At 37.2% G+C, this 24,461-nt stretch overlaps 1 protein-coding gene across 1 annotated transcript in view; it reads right to left on the bottom strand.

The window, feature by feature from the left end:
- The window catches only part of LOC136039746 (required for meiotic nuclear division protein 1 homolog), a 103,195-nt gene that overhangs the window by 63,747 nt on the left and 14,987 nt on the right, over positions 1-24,461 (bottom strand). The window contains exons 3-4 of the mRNA XM_065723591.1: positions 21,424-21,576; positions 8,957-9,138 (exon numbers count right to left, since the gene is read on the bottom strand). Of these exons, the coding sequence (XP_065579663.1) occupies positions 8,957-9,138; positions 21,424-21,576 (335 nt within the window). The remainder of the gene's footprint in view (positions 1-8,956; positions 9,139-21,423; positions 21,577-24,461) is intronic.

Raw genomic sequence — 24,461 nt, forward strand, 5'->3', positions numbered from 1 at the left:
AAACGCCAGGACTTACAGCTCCAAAGAACTCTGAAGCTTTGGTTAGAGTACCTCGACTGCTCAGATCCATCCGTGCTGAGAAACTCAGTCTTTGGAATTTGCATTTAGACGTTGTAGTAAAGATACTTCCCTTTTTGGAGTATCTAGGGATAATCTCAATGCTAAGTCCGTTTAGATACATCAGCAACAGATTGCTAAACTTCCAACTAGCGGCCCAAAAGTTTTCGAGACATCTGAGCAGGGATACCATTAAGACTACTATTAAGGCTATCATTAAGACATAAGAACGACACTGGGCTGGTCTTCCAGCGGCCTAGGTCATTAAGCAGGATTACATGTAGAGCGTCAAAACTTTGGCTGTCTCACTGCTGGAGATGGCATGACAGAGCAACAGAGACCCTATAGACCATATAGGTTCTTTCATAGCCACTATGCCTTGAGATCAACCCCATGATGCAAAACCTTACAAAAATTGGCGACTCTAGAAGGTAGCAACATCACGACATGAGTTCGAGCAAGCAAGGAAGAGACTTCGATGACACCAATAAGCTCATCAAGTATTTTGGAGAATTTCCCCATGGCATAAATTCCTCCCGGAATGTGAACACAAAGTTGAGGCAACTGGAAAGGAGATTCTGGTCAAGATGACGAGAAAAACTGAAGAAGCAAATCTTCAAGAAAAGAACATTAAATAGCTCTAGCAAGTGCCAAAAAAGCATGTCCTCTGTAGCTGCATATATTGACCCGGCGCTACTTTTCCAGATTTATGATAGTAGCTCAGCGATCTGACCTTCGAGAAGACTAAATTCAAAATTTTTACTTTTCCATCTTCTCTTTCCGAAAGCAAGGGGCTAATGAGAAAGGTAAACAAGCCAGAATTTCCAAAAGCAATTTTTCAAACTTCTTTGCTTGATAGTCCGTCACCTTCATGACCTTCGGCTGTAACTAGTATCGTACAACTCTATTGTACGATCGATGTTACAATGGCATCGATGCTGCCGATAACACTGATATCCTGATTCTTCGAATCAATCGTACAGATACACGGTTTCATACAATGCAAACCATCGGTGCTGACGACACCACTGACTTCCTGAGTATTCTAATTAATCGTACCGATGCATGTTCCAGCGTCTTTACTTCCCACATGAAGCTCAGTTTGTGGCGTAAGTTTGGTGTGGGGTACCAACAAGATAGAGCAAAACCTTCGATAAAATGTTTGTCAGTTAATGTCATTCTGTCATACCGTTCTAGAGTGTGATACAACCTCTCATCTTTACGACATACGAAAAGGCAAAGCCCTTCAAATGCTACTTTCTGACAAATCTTTTAAAGATAAAGGCGCAGCATTTTCTGATAGCACCGCGTTTCAAGATAAGGCCCAGGCTTTGTTGGTGCTATACTTATGCTCTGATACTCCAAACCTTGACATTAACTTAAGTAAATCCTATCACAAAAAATTTAGGACTACCACAACTTTCGTATATCCACATGAACTACCACTGAATCAAGCAGCAGCAAAGTAACACTCGTAGCGCGTCTGCTGTCAGGTTTAGATCTGGCTAGGAAACTTGACTGACCTTTCAGACTGGAGATGGAAACTGCATGACAATGAAGTGTTGGTGCCGATTAAGACATATCTCCCTGCAACTCCCTCTGAGTTGCTCGAGATAAAATGGTCCTCTGAATTTTTTTAACATTCTTGGGGGGTTGGGGGTAAAACAAGCTTCAGAAATGGCTTCATTACAAAAACTAACCTGGAAACTTTTACGAATCTATCACTTTAGAGAACTCCCATTTTTTTCGTGTTTTTACAAACAAAAATGCGAAAAACGTACATAAAAACAATTTTGCAACCTCTTAAGAGATGCCGATTTTTGATATGCTGCTCAGCAATTTTTTTTTTTTTTTTTTTTTTTTTTTTTTTTTTTTTTTAGGACAATGAAAATGGCATTTCTTTAGCAACTTGTTCAAGGCCAAAACTTATTTTTCCCTTGCTAAATAGAGTAAACCATGATGTTTTAAATAGAAATTTGGCAATAACTTAGCTTGGCTAAAAAAAAAACAAGAGCTATGAGCTCATATGACACTTGTGACGAGGCATGAAGAGCTAAACAAAATTCTATGAATCAAATAGATTGATTTAAAAGGAAAATAAGAGGCTTAATGCCGATCAGGATTTAAAATAAGAGCTCTGAGTCACAATGTTCTTCTAAATATCAAAATTCATTAAGATCCGATCACCCACTCGTATGTTAAAAATACCTAATTTTTTCTAATTTTTCCTCTTCCTTTAGCCCCCCAGATGGTCGAATCTGGGAAAACGACTTTATCAAGTCAGTTTGTGCAGCTCCCTGACACGCCTACCAATTTTCATCGTCCTAGCACGTCCAGAAACACCAAATTCGCCAAATCACTGAACCCTTCCCCCCAAACTCCCCCAAAGAGAGCAAATCCAGTACGGTTCCGTCAATCACGTATCAAGGACATTTGCTTATTCTATCCACCAAGCTTCATCCTGATTCCTCCACTCAAAGTGTTTTCCAAGATTTACCCCTCCAACTCCCCCCAATGTCAAAAGATCTGGTCGGGATTTGAAATAAGAGCTCTGAAACATGAATTCCTTCTAAATATCAAATTTCATTAAGATTCGATCATCTATTTCGTAAGATAAAAATGCCCCAATTTTCACGTTTTCCAAGAATTCCGGTTTCCCCCTCCAATCCTCCCAATGTCACAGGATCAGGTCGGAATTTGAAATTAGAGCTTTAAAGCACAAGATCCTTCTAAAAATCAAATTTCATTAAGATCTGGTCACCCTTTCGTAAGTTACAAATACATCAATTTTCCAAATCCCCCCCAACTCAACCAAAGAGAGCGGTTATGTCCGTCATGTATCTTAGACAGGTTTTATTCTTCCCATCAAGTTTCATCCTGATCTCACCGCTTTAAGTATTTTCAAAGATTTCCGGTACCCTCCAGCTGCCCCCCCCCCAATTGCGCTGGATCCGGTTTAGATTTAAAATAAGAGATCTGAGTTACGAGGTCCTTCTAAATATGAAACTTGATTAAGAACTGAATCACTCCTTGGTAAGTTGAAAATACGTCGTTTTTTCTAATTTTACAGAATTACCCCCGCCCCCCCCCTAATAGAGCGGATCAGTTCCAATTAAGTAAATCACGTATCTAAGAATTCTACTTATTTTTCCCACCAAGTTTCATCCCGATCTTCAATCTAAGCGTTTTCAATCATTTTAGGTTCCCCCACCCCAAACTCCCCCCAGTATCACCAGATCCGGTCGAGACTTAAAATAAGAGCATTGAGACACGATATCCTTCTAAATATCAAATTTCATTGAGATCCGATTACCCGTTCGTAAGTTAAAAATACCTCATTTTTCTAATTTTTCAGAATTAACCCCCTCCCCCCAACTACCCCAAAGAGAGAAGGTCCGGTCCGGTTATGTTAGTCACGTATCTTAGACAGGTTTTTATTTTCCCCACCCAGTTTCATCCTGATCTCACCGCTTCAAGTATTTTCTAGGATTTCCGGTTCCCCCAAACTGCCCCCCCCCTAATTACACTGGATCCGGTTCAGATTTAAAATAAGAAATCTGAGTTACGAGGTCCTTCTAAATATGAAGTTTCATGAGGATCCGATCACTCCTTCGGAAGTTAAAAATACGTCATTTTTTCTAATTTTTCAGAATAACCCCCCCCCCCCCAAAAAAAAAAAGAAGAGCGGATCCGTTCCAATTATGTAAATCACGTATCTAAGATTTCTGCTTATTTTCCCCATTAAACTATCATCCCGATCCCTCCAATCTAAGCTTTTTCCATCATTTTAGGTTCCCCCACCCCAAACCTCCCCAATGTCACCAGATCCGGTAGGGGCTTAAAACAAGAGGTTTGAGACACGATATCCTTCTAAATTTCAAATATCATTGAGATCCGATCACCCGTTCGTAAGTTAAAAGTACCACATTTTTTCCAATTTTTCAGAATTAACCCCCCCCCCCCCCAACTACCCCAAAGAGAGCGGATTCGTTCCGGTTATGTCAATCATGTATCTAGGACTTGTGCTTATTTTTACCACCAAGTTTCTTCCCGATCCCTCCACTCTAAGTGTTTTCCAAGTTATAGGTTTCACCCTCCCGACTCCCCCCAATTTCACCAGATCTGGTCGGGATTTAAAATAAGAGCTCTGAGACACGATATCCTTCTAAATATCAAAGTTCATTGAGATCCGATTACCCGTTCGTAAGTTAAAAATACCTCATTTTTTCTAATTTTTTCAGAATTAACCCCCCCCCCAAACTACCCCAAAGAGAGCGGATTCGTTCCGGTTATGTCAATCATGTACCTAGGACTTGTGCTTATTTTTCCCACCAAGTTTCTTCCCGATCCCTCCACTCTAAGTGTTTTCCAAGTTATAGGTTTCCCCCTCCCAACTCCCCCCAATTTCACCAGATCTGGTCGGGATTTAAAATAAGAGCTCTGAGACACGATATCCTTCTAAATATCAAATTTCATTGAGATCCGATCACCCGTTCGTAAGTTAATAATACCTCTTTTTTTCAGAATTACCCCCCTCCAACTACCCCAAAGAGAGCAGATCCGTTCCGGTTATGTCAATCATGTATCTAGGACTTGTGCTTGTTTCTCCCACCAGGTTTCATCCCGATCCCTCCACTCTAAGTGTTTTCCAAGATTTTAGGTTTCCCCTCCCAACTCCCCCCCCCCCAATATCACCAGATCTGGTCGGGATTTAAAATAAGAGCTCTGAGACACGATATCGTTCTAAATATCAAATTTCATTGAGATCCGATCACCCGTTCGTAAGTTAAAAATACCTCTTTTTTCAGAATTACCCCCCTACAACTCCCCAAAGAGAGCAGATCCGTTCCGCTTATGTCAATCATGTATCTAGGACTTGTGCTTGTTTTTCCCACCAAGTTTCATCCCGATCCCTCCGCTCTAAGTGTTTTCCAAGATTTTAGGTTTCCCCTCCCAACTCCCCCCCCAATATCACCAGATCCGGTCGGGATTTAAAGTAACACCTCTAAGACATGATATCCTTCCCAACATCAAATTTCATTAAGATCTGATCACCCGTTCGTAAGTTAAAAATACTTCTATTTTTTCCGAATTAACGGGAGGCCCACTCCCCCCCCCCCAGATGGTCAAATCGGGAAAACGACTATTTCTAATTTAATCTGGTCCGGTCCCTGATACGCCTGTCAAATTTCATCGTCCCAGCTTACCTGGAAGTGCCTAAAGTAGCAAAACCGGGACCGACAGACAGACCAACAGACCGACAGACAGACCGACAGAATTTGCGATTTCTATATATCACTTGGTTAATACCAAGTGCCATAAAAAAAAATTGTGACTTCAACGATTTTTGGGTAAAACTACTGGAGCAACGAAAAACCCATAGTTGCAATCGGAAAAAATACATTTTTCAGGTGAAAAAAATTCAAGTCTGTTTCGGAAAACAAAACAGACCAATCCGTTTTGCGCCCCTGGTTTTCACTTATAGTCATAGATTCTAAAGAAAACAATCATTTTCTGACTCTTTTTTATATTCAGTTTATTCGACTTTTTGTCTTCTGATTTTATTATCAGGAAATTGCATTTATCCTTATGAAAACACTTCTAAACTTGATATTCCTAATTACTATACCTTCTCGGTTCCCAATTTGAACAGATTTGGTTTCAAATTCCAGTTTGAGTTCCAGGTCTAACCAGCATGAAAGTGGGCACATCTAGACCCAGCAGAGACAAACAAAAACATACAAACAAGCACAAACACAGGCAAACAAACATAGATAAATAAGAGTCTGAAAAAGGGGAGAATAAACCAAAACTATTACCAATAATCTTTAGCTTATAGGTTGGCGATTCCAAATTCTTTCCATTTCCTTTATTGCATCCATGTTGCAAGGTATCTTTCCAGTAAGCTTATATTTTTAAAAAATGTCTCATCTAAGACTCGAACCTGAGTTACAACGAGCACTGCCAAGTATTTTTAGCGCTGTGCTAATAAGTCTTGAAAAACAATGTTTGTTTAATAGTTTTTTCCTGGACCCAATCACCTGTTTGTCTTGTTTTATTTATAAAAAAAAGAATACAAAACATGGAGGGGGGTGATGTTTTATTATTCCACTGTCACAGGAAGCGAATATACAGATAAATTTTGAGGTAATTTAACTTTTGGAAGTGGTAAAAAAATTTAACAAAATTTATGTAACAAACAAACAAAAAACAGTAAAAGAAAGGCGGTGCATTGAGTAAAATGAGTTAAAATACGAGTTAAAAAAGGAGCTAACAATAAAGCAATAACAGAAAAGTACAAACAACAGTACAAAATAAAGTAAAAGTCGGCGTGTGGAGAAAAATGAGTTATAAAGAAAAAATAAATACCTCAGCACTGATACCTCAAAAGGCGTTGGAAAACAGCATAAACTTAAGGGGAAAATTGCTGAGCCAAAATTAAATCAGAAATCTGTTGCTTCAACGGAAATTTTAAAGTAGAAATCACATGTAAAATTTTAACAAGTGTATTACAGTATTGAGATTGTAATAATTATGACACGGATAATGTGGGTTTGTGTATAATGCTAAATAGTTATGTTTCTATTTTGTGATATACTGTAGATGGGTGGTGTGTCGATTTTCTCAATACTCTCCAATTTTAGAGGCCAATAAAAATTTGAGCTTGAGCTTGAGTTTTGAGCTGAAGAGTTAAGTTTTAACTGAAAAGTTTGAGCACGAGTTTTGTACAAGCTGTGAAAGCCAGAGATACCCTTCCCCAATTCTTTATTTGGTCCCAATTACATCTCAATCATGATCCCAATTATATTCGGGTTCCAAAATAAAAAGCTGACCATAAACAACTGGCAAAATCAAAAACTGCTAGTAGCAGTTTGCTACTACAACTCATTGCAGCATCTCCGTGATGCCAAAACAGCCATACACGCCCTCTTCCACCCAAATCTTTTCAAAATTTCACTTTTTACTCCCTCCTATAAAAATTTCAATTTCTTGCCATCCCATTCAGGAAACGTCTGATTTTTGTCTAGCCCCTTATAGATGACCAAAATCAAACGAACAAAAGAAAACCATAATAAAAATAAGATATTTTGAAAAATCCTATGTGAAGCTGCTGGGTCACTTCATGCAAAGCTCACATAGCAGTGCAGGGGCTGCTGCCAAAGAAATTAGGAAAATCTGACTTTTCTGACTTTCACTGTCATAAACTGACCGGGTTGACTAAAACTGACCTGATAAGGTGCTTTATGCTGAAACAAAAACTAAGCTCAACACGTTAGAAGACAATAGCTTCTAGCTAGGCTTCAGAGAGTGATGGTTAGCGAAAAATACAAAAAGCTCGCTGGCTTCATCCAATTCCATCAGCAGCAAGATGTCTGACCACCGTTTATAGTTTTACTTTTTTGTTTAAGGAAAACAAACATACACAAAAAAAAAACTTCGAGCAATACTGTGAAAAACAATTTTTAATGTTTGCAAAACTACTACTTCGTTCTTGATTTCTTCAAAGCATGTAATTGAGTTAGAGACTTCTCTTGGTAAGGCTCCTTTGCAAAGCTTCCCTTTCTTTGCCCTTTGCTTGCTTCTCTTTAAGGTGCTTTGTGGCAGCCTCTGGCATAGCTTTGGCTAGGCCTATTTCAATAGTCTTTATTCTCCATAACTTTCTGTACAACTCCACAACACAACAAATAGCTTCTCCACAACTTTGCGTTTATCAAAATCGACACTCTTTCTATAAGTATGATTCTCTTTGAGCTCTCGTAATTTAACTTTTCCTTCATTAAATATTACTCTTCTTCCACCTTTTTGCGCCTTTCCTCGTTTGTTAGTTGTTTCTTAAGGTCTTCTTTTCTGTTCTTCAATTTTTTGCTTCTAGGTAGCACTAGCACCGATAGCTTGTAGTTGCGTGCGCAGGCACAATTAGTTCGATTGCTATCGGGAGCAATTCAGGTTTACTTTTCAAGCTTTTCATTCGATTGCTCACAATTTTTCTGGTGTTGAGCCTCTTAGATCCATGGAAACTCTGTCATCGGTAAGAGTGACAACAAAAATTCTTCGAAAAAGCGTTTAAATTGTGAAATGCCACTCAGATTTATGTTTTTATTCAGTTACCCTTTCACCGTTACAAAGAAAGAGTCAGCCAATTTTAGTTTTGTGTTTTGTTTTAAGGCTTGGTTTTTTATATTTTATCAGTTTTATTCTGCACAGAAGACGGTCAACCGGAGGTCTTGACCGAACTTTTTTACTCGCTGTTTTTTGTGCTTATTTTCTTCCTTTCTTCGCGACTTTATGTTTCAAATTATTTAAAGAAGAGCATCAGTCAGAAGCGACAAACAAAAAAAAGAAAGAAAGAAAAAAGTCATCCTCGTAATGAATGACAAGAAGTAAAGACAGAATATCATACAGTGTGTGTGAAAATTTAACGTGTAATGTGTATAGTGTATTTAAAAACAATCCGCAGGATTTAAGACAATCTCACACACTTTTCATGACTGAAAGCTCAGATTTTTGGTCAATTTCAATATATGTTTTGCCTAAGAAGAGAAATGACTTATTCCAACTTTTCTCCAGATTTCTCACAAATTTTACGACTTTGTCAAGTTTTGCCTCTTGTGCGATTACTTCGATTTTCATTGTTGTTGTTTTTTTATATTTAACATTTTTGTACGTGTTTCTTGTTTCTATGTTTTTATTTTTTTCTGTTACTCCACTTTATTATAATGTTAGTGGGTTAAAAATCAATTAATTAATTAATTGGTAGATCTCGCTTCGTCAGATAGAGTATTCTGCCAATATAAATTTTATTTTCTAACACCTTTTGAATTACCACAATACGAGGTATTTCAGTTAAAATACTTGAGTGGTGGGGATTACATACGAAATCTAAAATAAAATGACTCACCCTCCGTTTATTTCGATAACTGTAAGAGCCTCGCTTTCCTCCAAAACCAGTTCTGAGTCATAACTGCCCTCTTCGAACGACTTCAGGAATGTAAGCACATTTTCGCGTTCCAGCTCACGAAAGTTCCAAAATACAACTGCACCTTCCCTAAACAGATATATTTCTCTGGGGTCACGACCAACCTAAAAGTATACAGGCTATATACAATATATTAGCGGGCTTCTCTCGTGAACATCTCGTATATGATATTATTAAAAAAAAATAGCGATTTCAGTCCAGAGTCCAGTTCAGTCCATTTTGAAATCTTTTTCAAAAAAAAAGATTTCAGTCCAGTTACGTATTTCGCTGACGGTTTTAAATCTTCTAAATATGGAATTTAGCCCAAAGATTAGTTAATATAAATTTTTTCAAGCTACGTCTACTACAATCTACAAATACCGCCCAAAAGGTCTACCCTCAAAAGTCTGGTACAACCAAAAAAAGTCTAAGAAATACAAGCATGCGTTAAATGAAATTTTTTACAAATTGTCTGCTTTTTTCTATTAGCCTAAAAATTATAAAATCCCTAAGATTTATAAAAATTTAATGTTTTCTATTAGCAAATTGGTAAAATTTCTTTTAAAATTTGTTCTGTCATTTTTCCCCATCCATTATTTATATTCATGGCTATTAATAGACTTAAATTACTTTCTTTTTATTCGCCTAAAAAAAAAAAAACTTACATACAAAGTTAAAACGCTGGGACCAACCTGCGTTTTTTTGGGATCACCATGTCGTTACCTGGACCGTTTTGAACATAAACCACTTTTTAACATAATTTGTGCAGAGTTTGCCAGTAAGTTTCAGGAATGAATCCAAGGCCTAAAATATACCTTGAGAGGGTATTGTGAAGCAAGCATCTCAACCTTTTCTATCATCTAGCATATCTACCTCTCTACCTAAAATTTAGCAGTGCACTTCTACTTGAGTGAATTCTAGCAATCTTAGTAAATAGGCGAGGTAGGTGAATGAAAGTTTCAGGAATGAATCCAAGGCCTAAAATATACCTTCAGAGGGCATTGTGAAGCAAGCATATCTACCTTTTCTATCATCTCTACCTCTCTACCTAAAATTTAGCAGTACACTTCTACTTGAGGGAATTCTAGCAATCTTAGTAAATAGGCGAGGTAGGTGAATGAAAGTTTCAGGAATAAATCCAAGGCCTAAAATATACCTTGAAAGGGCATTGTGAAGCAAGCATCTCTACATTTTCTATCATCTAGCATCTCTACCTCTCTACCTAAAGTTTAGCAGTACACTTCTACTTGAGGGAATTCCAGCAATCTTAGTAAATAGGCGAGGTAGGTGAATGAAAGTTTCAGGAATAAATCCAAGGCCTAAAATATACCTTGAGAGGGCATTGTGAAGCAAGCATCTCTACCTTTTCTATCATCTAGCATCTCTACCTCTCTACCTAAAATTTAGCAGTACACTTCTACTTGAGGGAATTCTAGCAATCTTAGTAAATAGGCGAGGTAGGTGAATGAAAGTTTCAGGAATGAATCCAAGGCCTAAAATATACCTTGAAAGGGCATTGTGAAGCAAGCATCTCTACATTTTCTATCATCTAGCATCTCTACCTCTCTACCTAAAATTTAGCAGTACACTTCTACTTGAGTGAATTCTAGCAATCTTAGTAAATAGGCGAGGTAGGTGAATGAAAGTTTCAGGAATGAATCCAAGGCCTAAAATATACCTTGAGAGGGCATTGTGAAGCAAGCATCTCTACCTTTTCTATCATCTAGCATCTCTACCTCTCTACCTAAAATTTAGCAGTACACTTCTACTTGAGGGAATTCTAGCAATCTTAGTAAATAGGCGAGGTAGGTGAATGAAAGTTTCAGGAATGAATCCAAGGCCTAAAATATACCTTGAGAGGGCATTGTGAAGCAAGCATCTCTACCTTTTCTATCATCTAGCATCTCTACCTCTCTACCTAAAGTTTAGCAGTACACTTCTACTTGAGGGAATTCCAGCAATCTTAGTAAATAGGCGAGGTAGGTGAATGAAAGTTTCAGGAATAAATCCAAGGCCTAAAATATACCTTGAAAGGGCATTGTGAACCAAGCATCTCTACCTTTTCTATCATCTAGCATCTCTACCTCTCTACCTAAAGTTTAGCAGTACACTTCTACTTGAGGGAATTCCAGCAATCTTAGTAAATAGGCGAGGTAGGTGAATGAAAGTTTCAGGAATGAATCCAAGGCCTAAAATATACCTTGAAAGGGCATTGTGAAGCAAGCATCTCTACATTTTCTATCATCTAGCATCTCTACCTCTCTACCTAAAATTTAGCAGTACACTTCTACTTGAGGGAATTCTAGCAATCTTAGTAAATAGGCGAGGTAGGTGAATGAAAGTTTCAGGAATGAATCCAAGGCCTAAAATATACCTTGAGAGGGCATTGTGAAGCAAGCATCTCTACCTTTTCTATCATCTAGCATCTCTACCTCTCTACCTAAAATTTAGCAGTACACTTCTACTTGAGGGAATTCTAGCAATCTTAGTAAATAGGCGAGGTAGGTGAATGAAAGTTTCAGGAATAAATCCAAGGCCTAAAATATACATTGAGAGGGCATTGTGAAGCAAGCATCTCTACCTTTTCTATCATCTAGCATCTCTACCTCTCTACCTAAAATTTAGCAGTACACTTCTACTTGAGTGAATTCTAGCAATCTTAGTAAATAGGCGAGGTAGGTGAATGAAAGTTTCAGGAATGAATCCAAGGCCTAAAATATACCTTGAGAGGGCATTGTGAAGCAAGCATCTCTACATTTTCTATCATCTAGCATCTCTACCTCTCTACCTAAAGTTTAGCAGTACACTTCTACTTGAGGGAATTCTAGCAATCTTAGTAAATAGGCGAGGTAGGTGAATAAAAGTTTCAGGAATGAATCCAAGGCTTAAAATATACCTTGAGAGGGCAGGGTGAAGCAAGCATCTCTACCTTTTCTATCATCTAGCATCTCTACCTCTCTACCTAAAGTTTAGCAGTACACTTCTACTTGAGGGAATTCCAGCAATCTTAGTAAATAGGCGAGGTAGGTGAATGAAAGTTTCAGGAATGAATCCAAGGCCTAAAATATACCTTGAGAGGGCATTGTGAAGCAAGCATCTCTACCTTTTCTATCATCTAGCATCTCTACCTCTCTACCTAAAATTTAGCAGTCTTCTGCTTGAGGGAATTCTAGCAATCTTAGTAAATAGGCAAGGTAGGTGAATGAAAGTTTCAGGAATGAATCCAAGGCCTAAAATATACCTTGAGAGGGCATTGTGAAGCAAGCATTTCTACCTTTTTCTTTTTTCTAGGACTTAGAAGATTTCACAACTGACTGGTCTATACCCATCTTAATTTTGACAAAAAATGTTTTACCCTAATTTTGGATTTTCAGTCTTTTTTCATTGGCTCTAGCTTTTGAAGATGCAATTCCTATTTTTCAGTAGGATTTTAAGCCACTTTAAGGATTTTTTGCTAAATTTAAGAAACAGACTTATAAATCTTTAAAACCTTATAAATCAGAGTAAACAAAGCTTTGAGGCTCAAATCACTTGTCACACTTTTTTCTCAAAGTTTTGTTTCTGTAGCACACAGATGGTCCAAGGTTATCAAAGGTAAGTGCCCTTTGGAGGGGGAAGGAGTTGAGACTAGGTACTTCAGAGGTTGGTTCTAGCGGCAAGGACTTCAAAATACTTTTCTAGATGATTATTGAGGACCTAGGTTCATTCCTGGGAGGTTCACTCACCTAGCTCAGCTTCTTCCCAAGATACACAAAAGCCCCCTGGTCTAGAATTTTACCAGCATTTGTTTTATTGACGATAGAGTGCATTCGATACCTCGAAGTCTTACCAGCCAACATTTAGTTGCTTGTGGTTTATATCAAGGATTTACAAATAAATAGGTAGCTCTTTTTCACAATAGCTTGTGTTTAAACTGAGTATTACCAAAGTAAACATTAACCGATTATTTGCTATGGACAATACTATTGCGTTGACAGTGATACCACTACTACTAACAACTCACTGCAGCACCAAGCCGCCTGAGGCCAACGCACGCTCAAAATTGATCCTAACCTATTCTAGCCTCCCTCTTTACACTCTCCCGGGAAGTTCTCACTTTACTTAAATCTTTCTTTACGACATCCTTCGTGTCTGAAATACGGTCAGTCAGTTGGGTACCCAAAACAATCCGCAAATCAATTTCTCTGGAAAACATCTAGCAAATCTTCCTCCGTTTTTCGGAGCGCCCATGCTTCACAACCATGTTTGGTCACTATAATCACGGTAGCTCCCAATATTTTAATCTTGGTTCGCACTTATCTTCCCATTCTTTCAAACTTTTTTCAAATGTAGTAAAACACCCTGAGCCATGGCTATTCCATTTTTAACATATCAAGGCACCCACAGTCTCTGCTAAAAATACTACCAAGGTAAGTGATGTTCGTTATCCAACATCACCTTTTAATCTTTACTTATTCCTAACCTTAGCGACATAGTCTTCTTAACATTAACATCCAAACCTATTCTAGTACCCCGAACTCGGAAAACCTCTAAAAGTTCATTCATTTTGCTCACACTTTCATCTAAGATGCTTAAATCATCAGCATAATCTAAGTCCAGGAAAATGTATCTTCCCCATTTGGTTCCGTGTTCTCCCATTGCCTTCCTTGTGCTCCTTAACACAAAGTCGATCAAAATTATCCATAAAAAATGGCAATGGAACACAACCCTGCTTAACTCCTGATTTAATACGAAACCTACTAATAACCTCATTTCCTACCTTAACCGCAGCATTTTTATTCTCGCACACAGCACTAATCCCTTTGATGTATTTGTCGGGTATACCATACAAGGATAAGATCGCTAGAGCTCTTCTATCAGCTGAATCGAACGCTTGCTGACAATTTATTAAACTTAAGACTAAAGGTGTTTAATGACTCAATGCACTTATCAATAATTAATCTAAGAGTGAAAACTTGGTCAACAAATCCTCTACCATTCCTAAAACCGCACTGTCCTTCTCTTAAAACTTTGTTTACAACATTACTAAGTCTAAAAAGTATCATCATACTAGTTAATTTGTTACCTATAGAAATCAGGCAAATGACTATAATTACCACACTAATTCTTATCACCTTACTTATACAGGGGTTTAATTAAGGTTTTCTAAAAATCGCTCAGTACTTCCCCTTTTTCAAAATTCACAGTCATAATCGTCAGTAACTCCTTTACCACACTATCAGCATTTGAGGCCTTAATATTTTTCAATCCTTTTAGTACTGTCACTAATTCTTCCTCATAAAAGAAATCTTCCTTCACGTCCAAAGTCTCACAAACTTTTTTTTTTATAATTACTGATCCTTATCACTAATTATGGTCGAGTTCCTACCTTTAACTGGGAAAAGTCCAGATTGACTACTCCCTCTCAATTTACAAATATCCCAGTACAATATTTTATTAATATACTGTCTAGCTGTATCTTCCAGATACTCGACAATTTTACGCAGAGCCTCCACTTCACAACTCCTTAGTTCATGCTTTTATGCTTTCTCCACTTTCTTTACATTTCTCTTATTTTCATATGATCTATCACTCAGATGATTCTTATGCAATCCCTTCACCTCTCTATTAAACATAAAGCATTTTCACTAATATTCCTTGCTGAGTTCCTAACTGTCTTCCCTAAGACACCACCAGCAACTTAGCAAATTGTTTTCCTAAAATTATTCTCTCCATCTTCTACTCTGTCAAATTTTAAACTCTCCAGTTTAGTATTCATTTGTTCCTGGGATGTCTCTCGCAAATTCTAATCCTGGAGTCTACCAACGTCATAGCTTCCCGGAAGGTAGTTACCCTTCCAAAATTTCAGCTTTAAATTAACCCTAGACACTATTTTTTAACATCAATAAGAGCACCCCTAGTATCTTGTGTTGATCCTGACAGTCTTCGGTTTACAGCAAGATAATAAGGTTAGCTGTCTTACCATCATGTGGATACCGTGTTAACTTATGGGCTATTTTATGACCAAATAATGTATTGGTTTTAACTAGATCATTATACCTACGAAACCAAAGCAGTCTGTAGCCAGTACTGTTTTCTTTTCCTACACCAAATTTACCTAGGCCATCTATCCCCTTTTCTACCAAACTCGGCGTTAAAATTTTCAAATAAAAACAACATATTTATACCAAATAACTAATATTTCCGTTAGTCGGGCTCACAAGGGCATATACAACTATGGCTGATGCCCTGCATTTTTTAGTCATAAAATGAGTGATAAGAATTCTATTGTTAATACCTTCCCAACCTAAACAGGACTTATTTCAATAAACTGGCATTAGTGATTGGGTCTCAATTATAATAGTAACCAGGTTCTTAAATAATTTCCTATTTACAAAATAAAGTAAACAGTGAAACTAGCAGGTGTTTTCTTCTTCTTCGTTAGAAAGCCCCATTCATTCGGTGTCCTTCTGGCATCAAAGTTGATTGATTCCCCTCCATGGCATTGAATTTATGTTGTTCCAAGGGGGAAAGAAAACAAAGGTGTTTTTTTCACAAGGGCCAAACAAGAGAAGCGTAGGGTCCCGCTACACTTTCTCCACAATTTAAGAGTAAATACTTGTCAATAATTTGAATGCTTGTCGAACCATTTTTAGTACATTTTTATAAAACATCGAAATTTCGGAAGAAGTCAATGATCCTCTAGAAGATCCATCTGTCTTCCTGGACTGGGAGGTCTGCTTATAGCTACAGCTTAATATCTTCCAGAAATCCCAACTTCTTGTTGGTTCTTTTAAGCTCGGAGGAGATTGTTGCTGATTTAAGGCATTACAACAGGAGATGCTGCATAGTCTCGATTGTTGATGCTTATTGGCGACAGAAAAGGCTTGGTTGTTTCCACAAGTGTTCTTCCCTCCTGAGAATCATTGCTTGGTTCTTATCCCTCAGAAACGCCAAATTATCCCTGCGGTCTTTAAGTATAACCATCAACCGTCTCAGTGAAGTAATTTGCAATTTCTACGTCTCAATTCATTCCTAAGGGTGATAGATACAGAGTTTTGTCCGATTCCAGAAGATCTATGGGTTGCTTAGCTTGCCAGTTTGTCAACCTTCTCGTTAAAACGTATTCCCTGGTGACTGAGGACGTGTTGGAGAGCTGGTTCTACCCCCTCTTTGGTAAGGGCTATTATCAATTCTCGCAACCGATGGACATCTCTGTCAGTAACTTCAAAACAGATTTTCTTGATAATTTGTAGAGATGATTGGGAGTCTGAGAATACAGCTGCCTTTTTCCTGGGTGGAAGGTTTGCGTGGACCACCTTCAGAGCCTCGTATATTGCAGCTATTTCAGCCGTGAGGACGGAGGAGCCGTCAGGGTGCAGTTTCGAAATTTGGACGTTTAGCTGAGGGATGACTGCAGCAGCAGCTGCTTTACCTACTTGTACGGAACCTTCTGTATGAACTTCCAGGAACTCATGGAACTTTGTCACTATAATTTTTTGGAATTCTGTATGAGTTATTACTGGAGGGATATGTTGCTTCTTTTCCAAGATTAGCCGGAGGCATAGATTAAAAGGAGTTACCCTCCATGCTGGAGGAAAAGGCAGAAAAGGGAAAGATAAATGGTCATTTTGCCAGGTTGAGAATTTGGAAACAAAAGTATCCCCTGCCCCAATTCTCCCTGAAGATTGAGTACTCATTTTCCCGAATGCAAGGGATACAGTAGGTGGTCTAAGCCATGTGCCCGAATCCTTGTAAAATACCTTATTGATAGCATTTGGCTCCGGTCATCTATCAAAGAAAACCCAGCTAGTTGGCGAACTTTTGGTCCCAATTAGTGACATCATCCGCATACTCCCTTTTGGATATTGTTGAACTGGAAAGTTCAAATTCAGATATCATCAGCAGATGAAGCAGAGGGCTGAGAGGAGATCCCTGGGGTAGTCTTACCTCAAACGTTTTGACTGATGAGAGACTGATTTACCCGAATCCTGAGAGATCAGTCGGTTAGGTAATTCCAAAAAAAAATGGATAAATGGTTCAGGGAATTCTATGGAAAGAGGGATTGCACATAACTTCCCTTTGGTTACATTTTTCGAATGCACCTTCGAAGTACACCAATAGGACTCGTATAATTTTGCCTTCTTCCAAGGCTGTTCGGATGGCTTCTTCAAGACATATGATTCCGTCAAATGTTGACAATCTCTTTCTAAAGCCCGATTGTGACTGCGAGAAGGGGTTATTCTTTCCTACAAACCATTGCAGCCTCTTTTGGTTCATCTTTTCCATTATTTTCCCAAGAACTGGAAGCAGATATATAGGTCTGTAAGAAGAGGATTTTTCTTGAGGCTTACCCTTTTTCCTAATTGGCTTAATGAAGGGGATTTCCCAACCTTTGGGAAATCTCCTTTCTGTCATAGTTCATTATACAGCAAAAGCAATTTTTGGTGAAACTTTTCTTCTGCTTCTTTTACCAAAGAATATCCTATTTCATCTTCTCCCGCTGCCGATTTTATATTTACTGCATCAAGGGCCATCTTTAATTCATTCATTGAGAAAGGGCTGATCACTTCCTCTTTGTGATGTGTTTTGCCATATAATTTGTACACTAGTGGACGGCCAATTTGTCTGGACTTTGTGCTTTTGCTACATGTTAGCAAGGACTTCTGCCTTATGCTCGGGTTCTTGAATTGAAGAGCCATCTATTTCAAATGTTGAGATTTTTCTCAGGCTGATCCTCTTTGCCAATCATTCTATTAATAAAATTATGCAATTGGGCTATGGGGGTATTTGCGTCTAATTTTTCAAAAAAAGTTAGATCTTGCTTGTCTTTTCATCATTTCTATGACTGTGAGCTTTTGCCCCAGTTTTTTTTCATCTCTATTAAATTTTCCAGAGTACCAGTTCTACTGAAACGGTTTCTTGTTTTTTTCTTTTCCTTTATTGCAGCTTCTGTGGAACTATTCCACCTTTGTTTTGGTTTCCTAAAATAAGATCTCAAAGGTGGTTGGGACGACTTTCTAGGTATTGCTTTCTCTGCTGCGTCTAGGATATTATTAGCCAAGGCTTGGGTCCTATCATAGGGAATAGGTGGCCACTCGGCTTCCAAATAGTCTCCTTCCTCCTGAAATAGCTTGAAGATTGTCCGGTCTGCTCTGCGATTTTGGAATTCGTATATAGCTGGGGTTGGAGTATATGAAACGTCTCTAGTGGAAGTGAGAATGGCCAAGTGGTCTGTTTGTAACTCTGGGAGCAGCTTAATGTTTGTATTTGTCAAAAACTCAGGTGGGGCTATTTGAAGGTCTATTTTCCCAAAGTTTTCTCTTTTGGGTTGTAGTGTATTTTTAAACCATATGGGGTAATAACCATTAAATTTGGTTCCAGACTTGCTTTCTCTATGCTTTTCCCTTCCGGGTTTGACTGTTTAGTATCTTCCCATAGATAGCTATGAGCATTAAAATCTCCCAAAACTATGGTTTTATGATCCTAAGTTACTTCTTTGATCACTTCAAATATGTTGTTTCTTCCATTTGGATTATAAAGCGAGACTACTTTAAGAAGTTTTCCCTCATGGTGTAGGATTTCAACTGCAATTGTATCAACTTCGTTAGGATATACCTTAACTAGATCGTATTAACTTGGATCGTACTGTCTAGATATTTATACTGTGATTGGAGCAAAGAAAACTTCTTCGGAAGCTTGTAGGTGCATCCTTTGAGCTTAAAGGAAACGCTTGGCACAGTTTTGCCATGCTTGGTGCGCGCCACCAGGTGAATATGATTCTTGAGAGAGTGACCACTCAAGATATATAATCAAATTTTGGACTGAAAAAAAAAGAAAAAAAACGTACCGAAAGCACTAATTTTTGGGTGATAATACTGCAAAGGCGATTTTTTTTTTCTTCTTTTTTAATGCACAGATTTGGAGACCTCAGCAAACCATCAGAAAAAGAAACCAAATGAGTCTTAGGGAATGGCTTAAAAATATTTCAAAAACTCTTTGGAAACTTTAAAATTCGTTTCAGAAACAAATAGAGACTTAGAGGATCCTTGCAGGGGCAGGGAGGGGGACTATTTTGTAGAATTAAAAGAACTCTTTGGCGACCAAATTTTCAGATTTTCATAAATTTTTGAATTTTTTTTTTTTAGAATTACCAGCTGAATCCTTCAGATTGAGAGAAGTAACAGGCATAATCTTGTTTTGTCATCAAACAGTTCGTGGTAACGAACTGTAGTAAGGAGCGACCCGGCTCAATAGTAACCAAAACTCTAAAAAATGGAATTTTGATACCAATAGCTATATCAAAAGAATCGCATTTTAATGCTGGTTTTAAATATATAAGTTTCATCAAGTTTAGTCTTACCCATCAAAAGTTAAAAGCCTAAGAAAATTTGCGTTATTTTAGAAAATAGGAGGAAACACCCCCTAAAAGTCATAGAATCTTAACGAAAATCCCACCATCAGATTTAGTATATCAAAGAACTTTACTGTAGAAGTTTCAAGCTCCTATAAACAAAAATGTGGAATTTTGCATTTTTTGCCAGAAGGCAGATCACGGATGCGTGTTTATTTGTTTTTTTGTTTTTTTTTTCCAGGGGGTGATCGTATCGACTCAGTTGTCCTAGAATGTTGCAAGAGGGCTCATTCTAACGGAAATGAAAAGTTCTAGTGCCCTTTTTAAGTGACCAAAAAAATTGGAGGGCACCTAGGCCCCCTCCCACGCTAATTATTTTCCCAAAGTCAACGAATCAAAATTCTGAGATAGCCATTTTATTCAGCGTAGTCGAAAAACTTTATAACTATGTCTTTGGGGACGATTTACTCCCCCACAGTCCCCGTGGGAGGGGCAACAAGTTACAAACTTTGACCTGTGCTTACATATAGTAATGGTTATTGGGAAGTATACAGGCGTTTTCAGGAGGATTTTTTGGGTTGGGGGGAGGGGTTGAGAAGAGGGGGATATGCTGGGGGAACTTTCCATCGAGAATTTGTCATGGGAGAAGAAAACTTCCATGAAGGGAGAGCAGGATTTACTAGCATTATTTAAAAAAAAAATTAAAAAATGAATGTGAAAAAGCTTTTTACCTGGAAGTAAGGAACAGCAATAAAACTTAGAACAAACAGAAATTATTACCCATATAAGGGGCTCACCTCCTTATGATACCTAGCTCTTTACGCTAAAGTATTTTTAGTAATTTCAACTATTTATTCTACGGCTTTTGTGATTCAGGGGTCATTCTTAATGAATTGGGACAAAATTTAAGCTTTAGTGTAAAGAGCGAGGTACTGACGATGGGGCGAATCCCCTCATATATGTAATAAAAACATGAGAATAAAAAAGTTCTTTACGTAAGCTAATTTATAAGTTACGTAAATCTTTTACCAATATAAAGATTCATAAAAAATTAAAAGTTCTAGTTGCCTTTTTAATTAACCAAAAAATCGGAGGGCAACTAGGCTTCGCCCCCGCTCTTTTTTTCTCAAAATCAATCGATCAAAATTATGAGAAAGTCATTTAGCCCCCCCCCCAAAAAAAAATATGCAGAATTTCGTTTTGATTATTCCTCTGCGAAGAGCCAAAATCAAAACATGCATTGATTCAAAAACGTTCAGAAATTAAATAAAAAAAACGAGTTTTTTTAGCTGAAAGTAAGGAGCGACATTAAAACTTAAAACGCACAGAAATTACTTCGTATATGAAAGAGGCTGCTTCCTCATCAACGCCCCGCTCTTTACGCTAAAGTTTTTTACTGTTTTAAAAAGAAGAATTGAGAGAGAGTCAAACTTTAGCGTAAAGAGCGGGGCGTTGATGAGGAAGCAGCCTCTTTCATATACGAAGTAATTTCTGTGCGTTTTAAGTTTTAATGTCGCTCCTTACTTTCAGCTAAAAAAACTCGTTTTTTTTATTTAATTTACAATCATAAACGATTTTTTTCAGCTTGTTTTACAAAATCTTGTAAATGATTTTGTGAATTCAGCTGTTTGTTAGTTTATTTTGTAGTATGTGTTTGATTTGTGTTTCTTTTCATTTTCTTCAATGAAATACCTCTTTTTGGTTTAATCACAAAATTAAGGACATCTCTTGTCTCGAGCTAAAATACATCAAGCCGTAGTTTTGTTTAAATGGGATGATTTGATGACTAAAATAGACAACCACTTGAAAAAGCAACCAAATGGCGGAAATGCATCTCATCTGGCAATACTGACTGCATAAATACAACGCAAATTGAGGTTCCCTAAGACCAGATTATTATTGTAGTTACCAATATCGGTAGATAGTTATGGGTAGGTCAAATACGAGATTTATAATAAGCACATTTGGCTAAAGATGTGACAAAATGCTACTTCACGCTAAACTAGTCACATGCCCTGTAAATCCTTTTATAGTAAAAAACCTAAAATCCAAATCTCAAATACATTTAACTTCATACCTGATACCTGGCAGAAACATGAAGGACATCTTCTAAATTTTCTTCTTTCATAGATGTAGGACAATACAGGCCTTGCTTTTTAAAGCCATTGACTAGCTTTTCCAGGTCATATTCTACAGCAGTTGCGTATGCTAATACGTTGTATTTATTTTTCTGAAATATCAAAAAGAAAATAACAATTACTTTTTAAATACAGCAAACATATTTCAAAATTGTTACTTTTTTTATAGATTTACTAATTTGAAAACACATTCGAATATTTAAATGAACGATTAAAATTATATAAAACATACTAAAATCGCTTTAAAATAAAGAGCAATATAGTACTACACCCTCTACTTCCTCCCCCTGATTGTCCATCTGCCATCAAGGATCACACGAGATAAAAAAAAATCTCTACCCTGTGTGCAGCAAATAAAGAGGGATTGTAATATTGTTCTTCGTATTCAGATAATCACTAAGCTCCCCATAAGCGAAACCTCATCACCCACCCCATTCTTGGCCTTCTCCAGCCATAAAAGGTTAAATGTGCTACAAGCCCGTTAAACTAATTTAAATATAAATGACTCCCAACACCTTGCCTCATATTCTCTTCTTCACCGTCTCCTACCAGATAGAGTCAAATTTATTAAATATAAGCCCAATCGGACCATTTGTCACTACCTATCCCCCCTTCCCTATACGCCCTTCTTGACTTTTGCCTACCAAAATGGTTATATACGCAAAGCTTCAACCCAACCAAGCTTCAGGCCGAAAGAGTGCTTTGTAATATGGTTTATAACATAACTAACTGAAACCAAATCTTTGAGTTCCCCCCTCTATACCACACCTCTTTCTTGGTCATCAAAGCTTGAGGTGGTTAGGTGAAATAATATGATGTTCCAAACCACCGACAATGCAAACAATTGAAAACGAATCTCTGAGCTCACTCCCAATCTACCTGCAACACCCCCCCCCCATCCAATCATGTTTTTTATATCTTCTTCCGCCAAAGAACGTCATATCCACAAGGTTTCAACTCAATTCGTCCACTTGTATGAAATGCGTTGCGATGAGACATAAAGAGAGCACTCTACAGTACAGATAAAAAAAGTAAACAATTCTAAACTACTGAAACTTTTAGAAGCTTTGAACTCTCAAACTCCCACCAAATAAAAACTTACTAGTGATATATATTTTTGGGAGTACCAGATCTAGTTTAACAACTAAAAAAGAATCGGAATACTATCATCCAATTCTTTTTTTAGAAGCCTGGTTAAAAAGGGCAAAACTTTGATTTGCGGCTTAGGCGCAAGTCTCACTCTCTCTCTCTCTCTCAAGTCTTCGAATTTAATATCGAAGTTTACCATTATCAAACTTGAACATAGACAATTAAATAGCAAGCTATATACATGAAATGATGCAGCTGCAGAATTGACCTGACTTAATTTGCAGCAGCAAAAAAAACACTTAATAGAAAAAATATATTTTTCTTTATTTTTCTTTCAAATATTTCAAATATATATATTCAAATATATATGTTATATTTGAAAATATATATATTAAATATATAAAGAAAATATATATATACAAATATATATATTTTCAAATATATTTGAGACCAAGTCACTCAAATATTTGAGGTTTAATAAAACGCCAAAAATACAGAGTTTCACGGAAAAACTACCTCAATAGTTCTTTAAAAATGAGAATTTGTAAAAATCATACATATATAATCCAAAACATCTTTTCTTCTAGGACAAGTATTCATGTAAATCTAGCAAACTAATAGATTTGAAAATAGCATGTCTTTTCTTAGAACAAAAGGTCCCTTTTCGGATGTTTTTTTCTTTTTAGATCATTTTAAAAATATAATATTCACCATTCACATTACATATCCTCTTGGGTATCTGACACTTTATTTACTATATTTTTTTGCACCTTGCATATTATAAATAAGATAATGTTTGTAGTTGAAGTGTATTTAATTTTTTTTTCTTTTTTATACTCCTTCTTTTCCGTTTTTGACGGGTAATAAATTAATAATAATACCTACACATTCATAGCCTATGTCCTCTGGAGCATCTAATGTTTCACTTGTGTTGTATTTTGTATCGAGCTTGCAATTTCCACATATTCTAAGGCTTTCGTAACCTACACCCTATTAAGTATCTGATGCTTTATTTGCTTTCTATTTTTTCTCCACCAGGCAAATTATAAAAAGATAATACCCATGAATTCAAAGTCAAATTCCTCTAGGGCATTATTTACTTTCTATTTTTCCTCCACCTTGCACATTATAAAGAGATAATACCAAGACATTCATAGCCTATGTCCCTAAGGCATCTAAAGCTTCACGTGCATTGTATTGTATCTACAACTTGCACGTTGCTCTTACTTTAACGCTTTCATAGCCCACATCCTCTTGGGTATCTGATTCTTTATTTGCTTTCTATTTTTTCTCTACCTTGCAAATTACAAAAAGATAATACCCAGAAACTCATAGCCTATGTCCCTTGGGCATCTAACGCTTCACTTTCATTGCATTTTGCCTCAAGCTTGCACGTTGCATGTATTTTAACGCTTTCATAAGCCAGGCCCTCTTTGGTATCTGATGCTTTGTTTGCTTTCCTTTTTTTCTCCACCTTGCACATTATAAAAAGATAATACCCTCACTTTCATAGCCTATGTCCTCTGGGGCATCTTAGGCTTCACTTTTGTTGTATTCTGTCTCAAACTTGCACGTTACATGTATTTTAACGCTTTCATAACCTACGCATGCATCTGATACTTAATTTGCTTTCTATTTTTTTTCCACCTTGCATATTATAAAAAGATGGTACCCACACTTGCATCGCCTATGTCCTCTGGGGCATCTATTACTTTATTTGCGTTGCATTTTATCTCGAACTTGCATGTTACTGTATGTTACTTACACGAACTTGCATTTTAACGCTTTCGTAACCTTGGATATCTGATGCTTTATTTGCTTTCTATTTTTTCGTCACCTTGCACATTATAAAAAGATAATACCCAAACTTTCATAATCTCTGTCCTCT

This window comes from Artemia franciscana, chromosome 20 (genome assembly GCF_032884065.1).
Source record: "Artemia franciscana chromosome 20, ASM3288406v1, whole genome shotgun sequence".
Lineage (NCBI taxonomy): Eukaryota > Metazoa > Arthropoda > Branchiopoda > Anostraca > Artemiidae > Artemia > Artemia franciscana.